A 21,231-nucleotide genomic window follows, 5' to 3' on the forward strand; every position below is an offset into this window, starting at 1 on the left:
GATGTTAAAGAGGCTGAATCTGTGAAGTTGTTTTTAAATGTCAAAACTGTCAATCTGTGAGCGTGCAATTTTAGATACTAATTCATTAACCTTCTATATTCAACTATTCACTGATGTTCATTTAAATACTAATTCATAAACCAATCACATAATACAAAGCTATGAATATAAATGTACGAAGTAAAAATAATGTGATCGTCTTCTCCGTGTGAGAAATTTTACTATGTGTTCCTATGATTAACTCTTAATGGGTATCCAAGACGCCAGATTGTCTACTTGTTCTATTCTGAAACAGACTATAGATCTATTAATACTTGTACCCTTGCTTAACCACTGGACTTCACTTGTAGAATAAACTTAGTAGCAGACTCACGTATTGTGTTTGTGTTTGTCTTTCACTACTATAAATTGAATACTTGTCAACCAAAACATACAACACTACTAAACTGTGAGCAAGAACCATTTAATCAACCAACCACTGATATTTTAAAAAACACACACCCAGTTGTCCGTTTAAATATTAATTCAAAAACCTACACATATGAATAAGTGTATTAAAAAATAAAGGTTTTATATGTGTGAGCAATATTACTGTATGTTCCCATATAACTCTATGTGATCTGATGAGACACCAAAAATCAGAAAAGTTGTCAATATCGTAGATATCGGGGCAGGATATACCGGATATCATGACGCAGCCGGAGATGGTAATTATATGTATTACTAGTTGTTTTCTCTATGTACATCTGCGTTTGAAGTCACACTTTTGCTTCTGTTTCTTCTTCTGTTTGAATACGGTGAATGGCATGTTATGGCGAATAATTTAGTACACCGGGAGGGGGGGGGGCGTTTAGTATAACAGGCGGCCCTAACGTCCCCCACTGTATGTGCGTCGACTGCACTGTTTTCAAGATAGATCAAGTCCTGACACGTTTTGACAAAGACTGATTGTTCTAACTGCGTAAATCTACACTGGAGATTGATAAAACCTCTATCGTCAGGGGCGTAGCTAGGCTTTACTGAATGTTACGCACGAAAGGGGGAGGGTGTGGGAGGGGAATATCATTGTAGCCGTAGGGGGGTTCGGGATACTCCCAGGGGGAAATGGAAAATGGAACTAACATGTTGAGCACTGATGTGTATTTGGAGGGATTTATAGGTTAATGGCGGCCGACTTTGTAGTTACCAAGTGATTAATTTAGGCTCAGTAAGCTATCAAACACAGAGAAACCATGCTTGCTATAGCTAATCTTCCCTTTATTCTGATATCAATATTTAGCTTAGCCCTCGACTATGCTAATTTTGGCCATTTTTTTTCATTTTTCAAATTGATCTTACGCACATGCGTAAGTGCGTAACGCTGGCTACGCCCCTGATCGTGATCAACCAATTGTTCGTCAGAATTTACCTGCTGGTAGTATTTTTTCTTGTTGCTGGTAACCTTTAGACTGGTTTTGGGGCGTTTCCTGTTTCATTAGTGACAGTTTTGATACTATTGGGTAATCCATTGTAAGAGAAAAAGGTATGCATTATTTAATTTCTTTCCACTGTAATGTTGAAAAATCACCAATTTGAATAATGAAATGACAGATATTTAAACCATTTTATTTTGGTAAATTTCGTTTGGTGCATTAAGGTGACATTATAACCAGATTTTAATTGTCACGCTTCAACAAATTTTAACTCGCCTGACTCGTTCAGTCGTTGCACTTTCAAAATGTGTATTGGTTTACTTATGCATGAAAATGGTTTATGACGCTCCTGGCTTGATAAATAGATCTTTCTTAGTTCCATGCTGAGTATAGCATGACTAATTGTTATTTACAATCTGGATAATGCAAACAAAAATTAGTATATATAAACTTTTTTTTCAGAGACTCAAAGACTCAGATGTTTCAAAGAGCTACTTCATCATAAATTGTTTTGTTATTCGAAAAAATAATATATTTGTTTAAATTGAACTTGAAATAAGAGAACTTCTTGTTCTGGACAGAACAGTTTATCATGACATCAATGAGTCATTAAAAAAAATACACAAATCTTACATTGTAACAATGTCAGCAAGAAGATTAATAAATAGCCGCATGGGTCGAAACCAGGGCCAGGGCGGTGGTTCCATTCCCAGAGCTGTAAACGGGGGTAATGTTCACTATGTGGCTGTGAGACAAGATGTTGTTACCCGTAAACGTGAGGAAAGAACGGTTCGAGAGGCATTCAGAAGGGAGAAGAAAATGACTTCGTATCTGGAGGAGGATGAAAATTTCCCAAATTTTAGGAACCAGCTTGCTAAACTTGGGCTAGAACTGAGAGATATTCCAGGAGATGGGTAAGATATACATATATATATATACATTCTTGTGGAATATTAGTTAGTGCGGTTTCAGACCTTGCACATAGTGCGGTTTCAGACCTTGCACATAAGTACTAGTAGTTCATGATTTTGTCAGACTGAAAAAAAAGTTCTTCAAAGTAAATTAACTGTGGGAGAATTGCTTTTAAGTACATGTAAAACAATAGCAGGTCCAGTTAGAATTACATCTTGTCTGGTAGAATGGATGTATCTCTTGAACATTTTCTTTTAAATCAATTTTGGGAGTGAGGTAGGGACTTCATAGAAATCTGATTTGGATTAATGCGAAGTTTAGACAATGTTATGTGCCTTTTTATAGAAGTTCAGTTGCCTTTTTGACACCCCTTCAATTTTGACTATAGTTGGAAATTCCTATTTTGCCTAGAAATGTACAAGAATGCTGTAAGAAATAGACAAAATATCTTAATTGAGAATACACCTACTCTAATAATCTTTCATACAAAACAATTTGACATTATTTTTTTTCAAAACAAATAGAAATTTTATTTTCACATTTGAAAAAAACAAACATTTGTGTTTTGGCATTGTGAATGGGCCAAGCTCAGCCCAAAATTGGTCAGAGAAAAACAACTTAAAATGAGATAATACAGAGTTTCTCAAATTTTAAACTAAAGTATTAGTAACCTTCAGGAATTTCATTCCCTTTAAAATATTCAAAGCGCTAATTCTTTGCCAAAAAAAAGATGCCTTAAGCTGAGGAGTGCACCGGCATGTGCCTCCTCAAACTTTTATTTCAATAAAGGAAAAAAAGGAATAAAATATGGCCAAAATGCATAATTTCAGACTAGAATGCATTCAAATTTTCTTGGGGGCCCATGAATCCTCTGGCCACCTTTAAAAAAAAACAGTTCTGAGGGAGGGAGAACTAGTCAAAAGGTTACGACCCTAAGTTACACACACCCTCTTATGCTAAATCCTTGATCCGCCCAATGTATCGCAGTTGCCAGTTATATTGTTAATTGTTGGTTAAATATTACAAGCAGTAGTTTATTATAATATTTAATAGTTAAACCACTTTCAATTATGATGGTGTTTTGCAATGTTGACCAAGCGTGAGAAATGTAAAGTGGGCAAAAACACCCTCTTTGAATTTATAATTGCTGATTTTAAAGATACAGTATAGGGTTTAATAATTCCTTGCTGAATCGCACACTCCCTTGTTAAAATACTCATTTTAATAGTAAAAGTCTACATAAATACTTTTTTGCAAGGTCTGCTGAAATTGTGAGCTACTTTTATATGTAAATGAGTCGTAAATATGGGCTCAGATAAAAGATTGTCTTTGAAAAAAGTATTCTAATTTCTATCCACAATAAAATTTATCAAATGGAACAGCTTGTGTATTTAAACTTTTGTATCGTTGAACATAAATCATCTATAGCATCTGCATTTATGTCATTCGATATTTGAGATATTAACATATACCGTACAAAAACTGTATTTTCTGGTCAGGTATTTCCTGTAATGATAGTTAATGCAGCTTATTTGTAAAATCAGTTTCTCTTTTGCATATTAAATGCATTCACATCGCCTACACAAGTGATGCATCGTTGCAGACAGAAAAAAGCTTATAAAAATACTATAAGATGGAGATGTGATGGTAAAAATGGCAGAGTGCTGCCAAAAAAGAACAGGGACTGAGGGTCAAAGGGCACATTCCTCTGGGCTATGAAGAACTTGAATAAATTGTATTTGACAAATGTCTGCACTATTTTGAATTAAAGTAATTTTAGCTTTGAACTGCCATATATATTAGGTTTGTATGTATTAACAATCGTACGACTTAAAAACAACATGCGTTAGAAATACATGTTAGTGATACTGGGGTTGGGTAATTCCAGATCATTAAATTGTTAGTTTATGCACTGGATAGAATCTGATAGATATTTTTACTGATGTGAAGTACAGTGCACAGGAACCTTTACAAATAATGATGTTTATTTACATACAGTAGGATATCGATCTGATAGTTTGCACTTAAACACATACCTCATGGCCATTGTCACCTGTCATGTTATTGAATGATTTTGATTTAGTACAAATAATTACATGCATTAAGATATTTATCATTCATTTAACATGCCTGCACTGCTCTGGCATGGGAAATATGATGATGTGACAATGCTTAAGTTTCATTACAGTATTACATTATTTGGTGAAATGTTAATTGATTAATATCAAATTATAGAATTCTTACCGGAAAAACAATAAAAAAAATCAATCAGAACTATACATTCTGTATTTGTTGTGAAGAATAATACCAGGTTTCTGAATAAAATTCGGTTGAACCATCTCACATTGAAAAGTAAGCGACCAGCTTCTACTTACTCTACTTAAAGTTCACTTAATATTTATCCAAATTTGGCTGGCAGTGTTTCAACATTTCACATATACCAATATAATTGCATTATTAGTATTTATTGATTGTACAGTGTATATACTTCCATGTATTTTGAAATTAGAAATTTGTCAAAACTGAAGTGTTCTTCCGCTGCGCAAATGAATTTGAAATTCACGTCACAAATTGACAGTGCTTGAAATGATCCAAATTCATTCATTTTCAGTTACATGTGAAATCTTAGACGAAGAGCTAACTACATCAATATCAATTGTCTTGCTGGGAAGTTTTTCACATGACTTATTGTCACCAGATTGATCTCTTGTTTTTGTATGATTCCTTATGATCCCATCAGCAATTAGGACTCATTAACAGTTCAGACAGCATACATGTATTATCCCAGCCTAAACTATACCTACATCTATATCTACAATCATGTCAACAAGTGCAGCCAACAATTGATTTTGCGTTTTTTTTATTATTTGTTTTTTATGGCATATGTTTTGGAACATTGTACATGACTCATAATGTTACACTAAATCATTTAAATGTGTTCCAAGTTTTTAATTTGATTTCTGACACTCCTTTATCATTTACCTGAAATTGTGCAATATTTTGCAAGGCTCCCGTATGTTTATAATATATCAGCCTTTTCTGTATGTTGTTTTGGGCAGTAATTATATGCCCCTAAATTGTGAAAACTAAAAGCTAACTTGTATGTTCTAGACAGATGAAGTTTGTTTCCCCTTTTTTAGCATGTTTTGTTTAAAAAAAAAAAATACAATAGGATTTATATTTTATAAAACTATAAAATTAATGTAACATTACAAAATATCTTTATTTGAAAAGCAACTTTGTTTGTTTCTTTTTTTTTTTACATTGCAATCAGCAATGAATTTTCAAATCACGGCTGAAAAGAACATGTTGATTGATGCATGGTTTAACTGTGATCCCACGCATTGGTGGATTAATATCTGATGACTTACATGACTTTTACAAATATATATCAAAATAAACATGTGATGTCAAGTATGGGTGGTGGCAGTGGCTTAATGGCCTATTTAAGACTCCCACTCACTTCAATCATACTGAATGATTCACTTTCATATGGAACGATTCAAAGGGATGGTCATAACCGTGTTAGCTTAAAGTTTTAAGCTTCTTAAGAACTGAGAAGATTTAAGATCACAGGGTCAATTTCTGAGTTGATTATACCATTTTTAAAACACTATTGTGGAAAAGCAGTTATGTGTAAACAAAAAATACCTCAAATCTATGAAAAGTTATGCTCCAAGCGTCTCATTTGAAAAGATGTTATGGATTTTCTACTATTATTAGCAAGCCATGATCAAATCCCAGTTGTTGAATAAAAGCACTCTTAGCCAGCAACCCTGGTAAAATCTTGAAGAGTTCATTGTTGAAATTTAACATAATGAAGCTTCAAGGCCAGAGAAAAATAATGTGTAAATTGTCTGTTTTTCTCAAAAAGATTGATATTGTGATAGCCTTGGTGTTGACGTGTGTTTAACATTCAAGTGGTCATAGCTCAAAAACCATTTGAGATATATATACCAATGAATCTTCATACACATGTTGGAAGACACATGTGACGATTTGAACATGTTCAGTAAGACAAAACAACAGACAACGGATGGTGTTTGGTCTGTGTCACTCTAGATTGATTTAATGAAGAAATTCAGCTGGTGGGCCGATTTATTATTGTTGTGGAATGGCATGGACATGCAACACCTGTCACATAATTTACCACCATATTAACCTGTAAAATCATGATGCTATAGCATTGTCAATTTTTTTTTCACAAATACTGAACTAGTTTTGACCTGAGCCAAACATACATTATGAGTCCTTATGGAAGTCAGGAATGAAGAATGATCTACCAAACAGGCTTACATTGCACTGTACTTCATTAAAGTGTAACAATTTATAAAAACAACAGCATGTATTATTTTTATAGTAAAATTCTGCTTCTCCCTTAATTAATACTTTATTATCAATACTAGTTATATAAAAATCTTATTCTGGCTATTAAAAAATGCAAATTTTGACTTCATTGGAAATTTTCCTGTCTGAGGAATGTCTATTCAGTCAACATTTACAATATAATTTATGTATTCAAATTCAATTTCAATAGAAAAGTCAACAAGGTCCTATGCATGGTCTACTAGTCTATAACTAAATATTTCATGAATGCCATTGAAAACTTTATTCTCAATAGAGACATTTAAATGGATCAGTGCAAGATATTTACACCTTGACAAAACCTATTTTATGAATTAAAGATAAATCTGGTGTTTAAAACAGTGTATGAACTTGTTTATGATATAATATGGGAAAACTGAGAGATTTCAAGTTTAATACAAGAACATGTTTGCAAAACAGTTGACATATTTCACAATGCTTTTTAGCAAGTTCTTTGTATACTCATCACAATGTAGTACGAAATACCAATTGAACAATCTGTTGGTGACAGTTTTTTCCTTAATGCTTGCTGTCTTCAAATAAAGAAAACAGCAGCAAATTCTCACATAATGCTGATTATTGGTATTATGAAGACAGATTGATGTTTACTTGAATACTGTTTTATGTACATACTTGTACTGACATGCACCTAATGACAATATGCAAATAAAGAGCAAGTTTCATCACTCTAAATGCAAGGAAGTTTGAGTTATGTCCCTTGGTCAACTGAAACTGGCATCTTGCTGAATTTAAGCATTTAAGCTTTGCATGTCGTGTTTTTTGAACCTATATCCCCCTAGTCAAAAGGTATATATTTTCCATTCTTAAAAACAGATACTTCAAATAATTTCATGTCATTTTTTGTTCAGTTGTGCCTCATTAGTTGGCACCCAGAAGGACGCTGACTTATTTGATATTACTCAAGAAATTGCTACAACTAAGGGACCAGTTCATAAATTGCAGAACAATGCTTTCGATATTTTTCTAAATGTTTCTAAAACCCCTAAGCAGTAATCTCCCTTACATTGAATCATACTAACTGATGTATCACATCGCTTACGACACATGTATCTTTTGCAGTTTTTGCGTATTTATGGAATTCAATGCCATGTTAATACCAGTAAATTTAAAAACCGCATCGGTATAAAATGTATCTGTACTAATCACGTGACTTTCACATGCTAATATTATTAACACTATAAACTAAGAAACCATTATGCACTATTTTTTAACAGGTAATATAATTGGCCTCATACTCGCTTGTATTGACAATTCTAGGTTTGGTTTCGAGGAAAAACCTATATTTGACGATTTTGTTACCATTTGGTGTCTAGTCCCTTTAATTGCAATTATTAACGATTAAGGGATGTGCTTATTGAAGGTCGATAGGCGATCTCATTGGCTAGAAAGGGATGTGCTTATTGAAGGTCGATAGGCGATCTCATTGGCTAGAATTGTATGTAGGTTATAATCTAATTGGAATATAATATAGGCATCATAAATTTATTATTTGTATGGTGTTTATTTCAGGAACTGCCTATTTCGGGCCCTGGGGGACCAGTACGAGGGTCATGTGCGTAACCACTTCCGACACCGACACGATGTTGTCAAGTACATGGTCGACAATAGAGTGGACTTTGAACCATTCCTTGCCGATGAGGATACTTCATTTGATAGATATAGTAAGTTTTGTAAAAGAGTTTCTAGATTTAAAATTTCCATTCATTTACTGTAGTGTACTATGGTTCGTAGATTAAAGATATTGCATTCATTACTGTAATGTTGTGTTTTGTTGATTTGAGATAGTCCATTGATTACAGTAGTGTTGGGAATCAGACATGATTTTACTGTCAATTCTTCAAAATCTATCAATGATCAATGAATTGTCTAAAGATTTTCATACATGTGCAAACACTTGAATTTGCCTTATAGATTCATGTATGGTATACTGGTAACTCATATTTTGTATGAATTTTCTCGTCTGTAGTGTTATATTCATTCATAAAGCCTTGATTATAAATATCATTGATTTAATTGATCATCGGAACAACCTTACATCATTGACTGGTGAAGCTCAAGACTGGTAAAGACTGGTAAAGCTCAAGACTGGTAAAGCTCAAGACTGGTAAAGACTGGTAAAGCTCAATACTGGCAAAGACTGGTAAAGCTCAATACTGGTAAAGCTAAAGACTGGTAAAGCTCAAGACTGGTAAAGACTGGTGAAGCTCAAGACCGGTGTTGACAGCCTTCAGGATCTGATTGTCTATCACTCTATGGAATGGATGTTATATCTTGTCTTCTGACAATTTCTGAACAAATGAAAATATTTTTCGAAGGTTCTTAACGCTTCACTGAAACTGATGCACTTATGGTATATGGAAAAGATCTTAATCAAAATTCAAGTGGAATAGCTGCATATTATGGTTCTTTTATTTAAATGATCTCATTTCATAATTGCTTATGAATTATTTATTGTCCTTATTAATTCATGTTTAATTATGTTATGGTAAAATATGTCTTGGTATGTTGAATTTCATTTCTATGGAATATTCCATTCCATTATGCATGTGGATGTCTTGCAACATAAATAAGTGTCCCTCTTATGTAACAGGCATCATGTTTATTGAACAATGCGAAAGAAATTATAAAATAGCTATGAAATGCTTTCATAGAAAACTTTGTATTTCTGAAAGCCAAAAGTTGATTATATTTAAAACGCATGACTAGAAAACAAGTTATTATAGCTAGCAGTAAAATTAATGAGAAATTAATCGTGAGAAAATGCATTAAAAGGTATGTTAGTGATAATGATTGTTTTTGTCATATTGTGCATCCCAAAACATTGAACCTTAGAAATAAAACAGGCACTTTGTACATGCAACCATCGTTCACCGACATAAAGAAATATAATTGCTATGATGACTGCTTTGATTATCATAAGCTCTACGTGCTTGTATCTAAATATTCTGTTCTATTCTGTTTTGACATAATGAATTTATTAAGATAAGGTTTTATAAACCAGCTTAATATTTGACATTCGTCACACAAGCAACACAATCAACATTATTCATTAAAAAAAGTGAGTTTAAGGGAAAGCGGATTATCAACAAATTTGATGAAATTCAGTTTTTGTGTTATTGCTAGAAACGCATTGTCCATTTACTAATCTATGTGTTTCTGTTTTCAGTCCATGCATTACAGAAGATGGGAACATATGCAGGCAATGATGCCATCGTAGCGTTCGCACGACTTCACCAAGTGAACATCATTATTCACCAACTCAACTCTCCATTTCTCCTGGTAAACAATTCATGAGGTGGAAGCAAGATGGTTCTATGTGACATCTAACATAGAAGCAGATAGATCATTTTCACTTTCACTCATCAAGGGTGCAAATTTTATTGTAGCTCATGCTCAAAGATAGTGTTATAGCCACCTTTATGTGAATGTGGTCAGGACCATTCTTGTGAAAATAGCAAAAATAGTAAACATCAAACATAACATGAAGCCCCTTTTAAGATCCTAGATTTGAAGAATTTTAAGAGAATAAGACTGCATTTCAAGAGTGTGTGTATACCACATGATAAATTACACCATTATATATGCTACGTCAGAAGGCAACATTTTGCTTAAAATGAAGACTTAATTCAAAGATTACTTCTATTACTATACCATTTTAAATAAAACAAAGGGCAGTCTATGCTGCTTAAAGAGCCCCGCCTTCATTTTATTACCGGAGTTTGATAAGGTGATGAGTTTCATCAAACACTTCGACAAACCTGTTTCCAAAATATATTTTGACAGTGCTCCGTCAGATGGCCGTATTGTGAAAAGGTTTGTCGAAGTGTTTGAAGAAACTAAACTCTCAATGAAACGCGGATAAAATACCGAAGGGGGGGCTCATTAAGCGGCGTAGACTGCGCTATGTTTCATCTAAAATGGTGAAGAAATAGTGAAGTTATCCTTGTTTTAAGTCTTAATTCGAAGCAAAATATTGCCTTTCGACATAGCAATTTATTGTGCAATTTATCATGTGGTATACACACACTATTCAACATGTCTGTGTTAGTTTTACTTGTTAAGTGTTCTCTTCTTTATTTTGAATTTTAATTTAAATTATGAATTTGAGTTAAAAATTGTGGAACTCCCCAACCGTATTGGATGTGAATGGGGCCGAGTTGTGGCCCCATTTTAAGTCAATTAAACATGCTGGAATATAAGCATGAATTCAGTTGAATTATTAAATTCAACTCAAATCAATTACACTATTCAATGTTTCTTTTTACTGATTGAGAATGAAAACCTACTGAGACTTATTTGGTGTTTTGAACACAGTTCATTTCATACTGTAATTGTTTTCTGGTACTTTAAATGTTTGCTGGTGATCCTCCATGACCCTTATTCTCATTTCTCACATTCGAGGATATGAAATGACTGAATATTAAATAAATATCATCATTGGTCTGATATAAATAATTTAGTCTAGACACAGGAAATAAAATAAAATGGTAAACATGTTTAATGATATTCATTTTTATTGAATCACTCAGCTTATGTTGAGCGTGTTTGAACCAGCAGAATGAAGCTTTATTTGGGTATGATATTAAGCATATATATTATGATTAACTTGTCAGACATCACATGACCCATGACTGGATTTTTGTATCTCATCTCATCTTGTTAAGTTATTATTCAATTGTTACAACTGCTTTAGCCTGTTAAAATTTCTTAGTAAACATGTTCTAATAATAAAGTCATCATTATTATCTACGTATATTTCCATTACAGATCCAGGGCCTTGAGTCTTGCAGTACGTCAACGCGCCAATTACACATAGCCTATCATAACGGGGACCACTATTCTAGTGTGAGGAAAGTGGGCGACAACACCGAGTCACCCACCAATATAAAGCTAAAGGTTTGTGTTTGATGTGTAGTATATGTTCACTCGTATTATAACAGTTCTAAAACCCGCTGAATTCTCATTTTTCTTAATTTTACCAAATTGTAGATTTATCTGGAAACACAACATTTTTTTCAAATTTTGAGCGGGCCTTTGAAAAAAACTTGAAAATAACTTCTGTTTTAAAGATAGGGGATAGTGACACTCTGACTGGTCCTAAGGAATACACAGGATATGCAACAGGGGAGGATGGGATGGTGAGAGCCGTTAGAGATTCTTCAAGACTTGTAGACGAAGTCATGAATGTTACTGGATGTAAGGTAAGCAAGAGTTACTGTTCTTGAGTTGTTATATTGTGCTTACTGATACAATAGATGTGGGACAGTAGGAGACATTTTGTGGATGGGACAGTAGGAGACATTTTGTGGATGGGACAGTAGGAGACATTTTGTGGATGGGACAGTAGGAGACATTTTGTGGATGGGACAGTAGGAGACATTTCGTGGATGGAGACATTTCATGGATGGGACAGTAGGAGACATTTTGTGGATGGGACAGTAGGAGACATTTCGTGGATGGGACAGTAGGAGACATTTCGTGGATGGGACAGTAGGAGACATTTCGTGGATGGGACAGTAGGAGACAGGACAGTAGGAGACATTCTATGGCTATGACAGTATGGGATTCTTAGGGAGACTCCTTAGGACTGTTTAGATGTGTACAGTAAAGCAGGAGTTACTGTCCTTAGTTATAATATTGTTCTTACGAATACAATGAATGTGGGACAAGGGGAAGGGTTTTATGGGTGGGACTGTAAGGAATTCTTCAAGACTTGTAGATAGTGAAACTATGAATGGTACTGGATGTATTGTGTATTGTTAGCATAGTTATGGTTAGATTTCTCCTTGCTAGATTGCCATATTATGTTTATAACATTTTAATCTCATAGTCTTAATTTGACTAATTATCTGGGCATTGCAATGCGCTGAAAGTCTTTTGAAAAGTCATAAAATAATCCCTGATTTCTGTTTAATCACCAGGACTATGAACATGTGTATGAGAGCCTGGCAGATTGTGATTACGATGTGGACGCCACCATTGCCTACGTCATGCAAACCATGGAAATGTCAAATGGTAACATAACAACTTTTATTGCAGTAGTGAGTTATTCATTGAAGCATGGAAGGTGCATTTCAATCTGCATGTTCATGAATTGATTGCAATGTAAAGGATGAATGCTCAAAGATTTTTACTGATATCATAAATATTGATAATAAAGCAGCCACAATATTTATTTTCATCTAATGTTTGATGCATACTGATTGTATCCAAATTCCACAGGCAATTGAGATTCAATTGCTTATTCTTTACTTGGTCGTAATGTATACTTCACACCTTTTTCCTCCACCATTTTGGTGCTAACCACAATGAAGCCACCCCACACATGTCCAAATATGGTCTGAAAACTAAACCACACGAATGAAACTCTGAAGGGAAATCTTGCTTTAACCCTATGTTTGTGCATGGTGGTATTCAATCAAGTGATTTACTATAGGAAAGGTTCTTCATAGATCTTTCCATCTCTCTGGAACCCAAATAACCTCGACAGTGGCCAGCCCAACCAAACTCTCTCACTCAATTTTATATGAATTACGTAGTGAGAGGCTGTTCCCTTCCGTCGTTCATTCAAAAAATGCTTCAAATGACATCTCCTAAATCTGGCCACATCGGATGAAACTTCACTGGGAAGTTCCTTGGATGGTGCCCTTTCAAATATGTTCAAAGAAATTTATTCCATGCACAAATCTGCTGAGATATTTGTGCTTTTTTATATTGTCTACCTAGTGTGTTCAAATTATGCCCCTGGCACTGCCCTGCGGGTCAAATTTTCTAACACACTTACATAGTGAAATTTTTGAAAATATTCTTGTCTTAACTGTTAGGGCCAGACTTTCGATAGTGTTTTATCTAGCCTCAAATAGTAGTCATCTATGAAAATAAAAATCAACTCTTGCTCCTGAGGTCAAAACTGCCCCTGCCCTAGGGATTACAAGTTTCCTATAGACTTATACAAGATAAATTTTTTCAGAAACTGCTAGGCCTAGACACTTGATATTTTATGTGTGGCATCATAAAGCATCAAGTTTGTTAAAATTGTGCCCCTGGGATCAAAACTGGCCCAACCCAAGGATCACACGTTTCCTATAGACTCATATGAGAAAAACTTGGAAAATCTCCTTGCCTGAAACCATTAGGCCCACGCCCTTGATATTTAGTTACGTAGCATCATACAATGGTCCTCCACCAAGTTTGTTCAAATAATGCCCATTGAGTCAAAACTAACTATGCCATAGGGTTCAAAAGTTTCCTATAGAGCTGACTTATATAGGGAAATCTTTGAAAATCTTCTCGCTTTAAACTGCTATACCCAGACCCTTTAGAATAAGTTTGTTCAAATCATGCCCCTGGGGTCAAAACTGGCCCCAACCTGGGGGTTACAAGTTCCCTCAGTAATAGGGAAATCTTAGAAAATGTTATTTTTCTCAAATCACATGGCCTAGACTTTTGAAAATTGCAAAGTATCAACATATGATGAACCTCAACCAAGATTTTTCACAGCTGTCCCCACCCATTTTGATCTTCTTTTTGATTTTAAAAGCAATGATAATAAAATTGGACCATGTGTACAAAACAAATATCAATGTTGTCTTTGGATGTCTTTGACGGTGACCTTTTGACATATTTTCTTATTTTTGAAACTTCAGCATTGAACTTTGGACCATGTGTACATGTTTTATAACAGATAATGTTGTGCTTGGACGACTTTAATCACTACAACATTTGATAATACTGGATCATAGTTTAATGATCAGTTTCAGGTGAAGTATGCATGTATATTGTATAAATATACAAAGTAATGTTTTTGTCTAATTTAGGTGCCACTACGGATGATTCAGCCTCACTTGCGTCCCAGATGACCTCAACAGACAGTGGAATATGGTCAGAGAACAGCTCCACCCCAACCAAAACCATGACAGGCAAACCAGGGCTGGACGTGAACCACAACCATCTCGGTGCTAAAGGTCACTATCGGGATGTGAGTTATGGGGGAAGCTCTGGTTACGGGTCAGTGAGCGAGCATACAAGTGGCGCCAGGCCCAAAGTGAACATTGAGGTGCAGCCTGCCGCTGATAAGGTGAGAGAGAACACATGAATAGAGCCATCAATAAGTATTGTTTATTTTGAAAAGAAATTTGTATAAACCTCAGTAACAAATATACCAAAAGTTATGTTGCAAGGAAGTTGAAGATTATCAACATTTTTTTATCCATTGTTCTTCATTATCCGATTTTTGGTCGACGATAAATGCCTTATTTAAAAAATGTGGTATAAGGAAAATGTTTAATGACATCAAATATATTGTGATAGGATATAAGATACACCAAAAAGAATACAACTGTGTTAATATTGTTTTAAGTCAAATATGTTACTGTATTTATAAGACATACTTCACATGCGACCGGAGAATGAAGCCCATAAATATATTGTCTTATTTATATTACGATCTGATTGCTTTAGAAACATTCCTACAAATAAAAAATGTCAATCACTGATTACTGAATGACTTTATAAAAAACCTTAAGTACATTCAATAGATACTTTGAGTGTATATTTTTTTTAATCTTTGTCTATGTATTACTTTACTACCTGTGACATTGTTGCTTTTATGATCTAATAAACAGACTGTTATACTTTAGCAGTTCCAAAAAGAAAAGAAAAATATGCCAAAAAAAGCTTTAAAAGAAGCTACAATGAATAATCCTAACTTAATCTCACCAAAATTTGACATGCTGCCTATGAATTTTGCAGGGAGGGAAGCAGAAACAATCGAGTAAACAGGCAAAGAAGCAGAAGAAGTTGGAGAAGAAAGCTAGAGCTGAGGAGAAACATCGCATGAAGTTCCTCGGCATGCAACCACAGGTACAGGATGAGGATGCGGATCTGATGACGGTGATAGTGAAGGATTTGAAAATGGCCAGAATATGAAATGATAAAATATATTATATAGTTTGTGATAGCTACATCTTGAATTATGAGTTTAAAGATTGACTGTTCAATAAGACATTGAGTTTAGATAAATATACATATCTCACTGAAGGGAAATCTTGTTATAGCTATAGTTATGCAAATATGTATTCCTCTATATTTATTCCCAAGGAATTACTTTTCAAAACCATGATGTTCACAATTTGATAACAAATGCTGTGTTTCATTAAGAGATCTTAGTTGTTAACCTTAAACTGCATAAAAGTTCTTGGGGACATCCTTAAAGTTAGGAGCAGAATCTATATCATAAATGTTCTTCCGATATTTATATTGAAACACAGTTTATGTCTAAATGGGATTACACCTGGAAATTTATTATCTTAAGATATTTATTGATACTGGGGCCAGGGATAATTATGTTAATTCAAAATTTATGTTAATTCAAAAGTACAAGAATTGGTGGGATTGGACTTATAACTTACATAATTGTTAAGTGTGTATATAGATATATTAAACCTTACACAAATATTGTGTTGAGGAAATGAATTATAACACATACTGTGTATATTTTGACTACAGGTTTGATAAATTTTTCATTTGTTTCACTGTTGAATTATTGCATAAATGGTTCATATTTCCATGTTGGTTGTTATTGGGGTTCTGGTGACAAATTCAAGCTGTCAAAGGCTGAAGGCAACATTGATATAACTTGGTGAATTATGTAGGAAGTAAGGTGAATGTTGCATTGATCCCTCTGTGTATTGAACTGCTGTCTTTCTGTAACATAGTGTTGTCTATCAGTATCATGATTTGTTTGCTCAGTGTTATGTTTTTATGTGATAGTATTGTATAAAACTCTGATTTGATTTATTTGATTAGTCCCATATTAATAAAGTATTCCCTTTAACATCAATGCAGGTTCATAAACACGTTGAGCTGACACATATGTGACACATACATGTTTGTTTACTCCTTTGAGATGGACTGAACACTTATTGCAAATATAATGACAGGGTTTTCCCAGGGTATTTTCAGATGGGGGCCTTGAACCCGCATGATTGACAAACGTGGGGCGGGGGGGGGGGGGTATATTGTATGGTAATTGTATAGGGTTTATATTGGACAAAAGTTTATCTTTGGGTGTCCTAGAAATGCACTAACGGTCCAAGATAGGGTACTATTAAATAAACTTTTGAGTTATGGATGCAGATTTTCTCTGTGAGGGAAATCCCTCGAAATAATACCATATGCTTAAGAGATGAACTCATTGTATTGTCATATGCATAATAAGCTAAATCCAATTCTGTTATGTCTTTCTCATGTGTTTAAGAGAAATATCTTAACTACTCTTGCAGATATTAAATCAATGTGATAGCACTTTATATGAATGTGTTTGTAGTGTTCTTTTGCAGGGTACAAACTCTTAGGATAATGTTTAGGTATCCATGTCAACATAAATGGAATGGCAGATTGTTCAGACCTTTGTTCAAGCTAACAATGTTGTACAGCATCATTGCTAACTTAGTCATGAAACAATTTATGCCATGTTTATATATTAAAAACAACAAACAAGCAAAACAAGAAGTTGTTGTCTCCATATAAGAACTACTGCAAATCACAAGTGGATCCATGAAACTATCAGAAAATAATTCGCCACTAGAATCCCCGAGAGTTAAAGATTTGAAAGTTAAAAATGATGGCATTACCAATGATGACGTTAACACTGATAATTTCAACAATGTTGAAAACTTAAAACAAGGTCAGATCAGTCAGCCAACGTAGTGCAACTTGTTATATTTACATTCTGTTAGACATATTTGCTGTTGTTGTTGAATCATTTTAATTTATGGGCATTAACTTTGGAAAGATTACTTTCAAAGATTTAGATTTGTTTTCCTTAATTGTTAAATTTATTTACAAGCCTATTTATTTAGTATAGTTTCTTATGTTGGCTGTCTTCATGAAACTTATCATGACTTGTACAGAAGATGATTTAAAATATTGGTCTAAAGTGAAGGCTAGTAGAAAATGTTTCTAATAAACTAATTGTATAAATATTGACTGGTCAGTGTTTAAAACTGCACTGTATTTTGTTTTGTTTAAAATACAATTAATATAAAAAGTCATGTTAATTGTTTAAGATAATTAGAAGAAATTGCATGTTTATAATTAACGTACAATTTCGTATAAACATTAGAAAGAATAGTCTATATACAAATTACATGGGTAGTAGTAATGTACATTTATGTTAGCGTAGAAAGTAATGTAAGAATACATGTACTGTATCTGATGGTGAAGTGTCATAGAAACCATTAATTGTCACTTAAATGCAATAAATTTATATCCGCTTCTATTTCTTTATGCATTTATCGCGTTATTGCACTAGGCTGACCATTTTTTTTAACATGTATGCTGTAAATATTTATAATTCTATGTTTTTGTTTTGTATAATATTTGTAATTGTTTATTATACATAGAGATTGCATCATATCAATATTGAATGTTGAAAATGTTATTCATGCTTTATGCTATGTATAGTTTGCACTGTACATACTATACAAAACCAGGGGTGGTATTCACAAAACATCTTAAGTCATTTTCTTAACATAAGTTGATTTCCTAACATTTTCATTGTCAAATTAACAGAAAAGTACACACGTTTTTGACATAAAAGTATAAACATTCCATCGAATCAATGAAAATAAAGTATTACAGATGTTATTATATTATATAATCAGTGGGGTACTTAACTTGAGAAAAGGACTTAAGTTTATGTAGGAAATGATGTAAGATGTTGTATGAATATTGGCCCTGACCCATTACACTGAAGGCAATATAATCATGTCAGTAGTATTTGTTTTTGTATCCATGCAATGTAGTATTCAGAACCAGTGAATTGTATTTATCTATTGTATCTTATATGAATTTGAATCTTACATGAATTGTATAAATGTTTATGTTTTTCTATTGAATTGTACATGTAACTGAATGTTTAGTTTTCTATTGACTACCATGGTTGAGTAACTGTCGGCTGACTAACTTGAGTGAGCATGGCAGAGTAAATAGCTTTATCATGGACTTGTGTTAGCATGGCAGAGTAAATAGCTTTATCATGGACTTGAGTGAGCATGGCAGAGTAAGTTGCTTTATCATGGACTTGTGGAAATGGATATGAAACTAAGGTTATTCATCGTACAAGATTATGATTAGATGTTTACAACTTACATTTGATGAGGTTATGTTTAAAATAAGCTAATGAGTATAAGTTACTTACAACATTGGTAAACCTAAGTGAGATCATAGCCTTGGTGCTTCGAAGCATGCACAAGCTTCGTTATCAGTCATAACCTTGGAAACAATTGAAGACATTTGTTCACTGTGTGTAGCAAGTCCCATAACTCTGTCTAACACGTTTCAGGAGGTCATACCCCTCAAGTCAGATGAGTGTTGGTATTAGTTTGTGGTGCTTTTGTTGTAAACCAGAGACAGTATTGCTGTGCAATACCTTTACAAACTCTGACTTTGTCACGAGCACTATCTTATAGACTTGTCACTTCTTGTGAGCATCTTTTCCAAATTCTTATTCTTGTAGTTGTTATACAATTTTCTAAAAGGAATGTGCACAATGTTATTTGAGATATTTTGTTAATCTTGCAATATTTTGTTATGTAGTCTTGGGCTCAATTTTTGTAAATGAGCTTTTATATAGACATGGTCTTTTTACATGAAAGTTTGAAAGCAGGTGGTAAATGTTTGTCTTTCAGTTGTTACTGGGCAGGGGTATATATCATTGATTGTGATAGCTGTATTTATATATATCTAAGTACTTGAAAAGTGAAGAGTTTCTCTTATTACTAGTATAAATACTAGTAACTTGCAGATTCTAACATCTTCTGTTTTCTTAAAATAAAACAAATATGCAGTTAATTATAAAAAAACTGCTGTTTCAATGTGAGATTTATGAGTTTTACTTCTGAGTAGGAGGTTGAATTCATTAATTTTGTAATAAAATGTGATTATGTTTTTTAAATACTATTTGTATACAAGGCATCAGAATCTTGTATAAAATGCACATGGTAGTTTGTGTTACCATATTTATGTTGTATATACCCTTGTTGCTTCAGGCATTCCAGGATGGCAATTGTATCAAATACTCGTTGGAAAATACCAAATGTCAGCTTTACAGGCAATATTGTAACATAGTCAGAAACCATATACCAATATTTACACCTCAACTTCCATTCCTTAAATGAACTGCCTTTCGGCAATTGCGTTCATCAATCGATGAACACAACATCTTCGGATATGTTCGGATCGTAATTCATTGCATAACAATATACATGAAAGCTATTGATCTTGTTATTGGTTGTATTGTGTCTGCAGGTCCCGTAAAATATACATCAACATTTTTAAAAGTGTTAGTTTATTATATTTTAAATATAATGGTACAAGAAGTGTTTAAATTTTACGTTTTAAAGTGATTTCAAGTGGTTGATCTTTTCCTGCGTTATTGTGACGTCATTTGAAAAAAATGTTTCCGGTTATAGTCGGGTCGTTCTATTTACAGAATGGGTAAGAACGGATTACTTAAAGGTTTTCTTAAATGAAATGAAGAATTTTTTTAACAATTCTTGAACGAAATAATGAACTATTGGTGTAAATATAAGGAATGAATTGCGAGGTTGATGTCATTATCGGGGATATGAACGCAATTGGGTTGGTCAAAGTACGCGTGGAGTCCACACACATTGACCAACCCAATTGCGTTCATACCCCAATAATGACATCAACCCCGCAATTCATTCCTTAATTAGTCTTATGTTCAGTTAGTTTCATGCCACAGAATTTAACTAACATGATAAAAATGTTAAACATTTGATTTGAGAAAGATTTTGATTGGTGGTACCGTATTTTCCCGACTAGAAGACGGGGAAATTTGGTCCCGATTTTGAACCTTAAAGTAGGGGCCCGTCTTATAAGCGAGTCTATAAGAATAGAGTCATAATCACGAATATTCAACATAAGGTATTCAACTGACTTATTTATTGTCTGTTGATGACACCCCAATAACAATGACACGATCACACCCATCGGATTAAGACGACCATCTGCTTTGCACCTGTATTTAAAGCATATTTTGTGGAATGTAACATCGTACCAGTAGGTATTTTTACCTAACACTCTCATACAAAAAAGATACTCAATACATCTAGCAAGTTTTATGGGTGGAACACTGAAGCTTATTTTGTGAAATTTGACATCTAGATCCAGTAGGTATTCGTTATGATACACTTGCATAATTATGAAACCTGTATTGCCTGTTTGTTGAATCTAATGATTCTGTGTTACGTTTAGATTATATTTTGTAACTTTGTATGCAATAAAAAACCTGTTGAATGATTTACTTTTTCAATAAAAATAGTGAAAAATGTCGGTCTTATATACATGGTGAGAAAGGATGAAAAATTAACAATGCCAAGCTTTTCTAGCATATGAGTGGTCAAAATTTCCTTACAATGTTGACTGTGATCTTGGCATGTTTACCCTACAAACACTATGGGTCATATACTGGTCAACCACAGCTCGCTGGTGG

General features: G+C 33.7%; 1 protein-coding gene across 1 annotated transcript; it reads left to right on the forward strand.

The window, feature by feature from the left end:
- Positions 1-1,442: 1,442 nt before the first annotated feature.
- Positions 1,443-21,071, forward strand: LOC128246934 (OTU domain-containing protein 3-like). Its single transcript, XM_052965495.1, has 9 exons — positions 1,443-1,522; positions 1,875-2,326; positions 8,220-8,371; positions 9,877-9,989; positions 11,478-11,606; positions 11,780-11,911; positions 12,632-12,725; positions 14,528-14,787; positions 15,462-21,071. Exons 2-9 carry the CDS (start codon positions 2,055-2,057, stop codon positions 15,636-15,638), a joined length of 1,329 nt encoding a protein of 442 aa, XP_052821455.1. The 5' UTR covers positions 1,443-1,522; positions 1,875-2,054; the 3' UTR covers positions 15,639-21,071.
- The last annotated feature ends 160 nt before the right edge of the window (positions 21,072-21,231 follow it).

The sequence above is a fragment of the Mya arenaria genome, chromosome 9 (genome assembly GCF_026914265.1).
Source record: "Mya arenaria isolate MELC-2E11 chromosome 9, ASM2691426v1".
Classification (NCBI taxonomy): Eukaryota; Metazoa; Mollusca; class Bivalvia; order Myida; family Myidae; genus Mya; species Mya arenaria.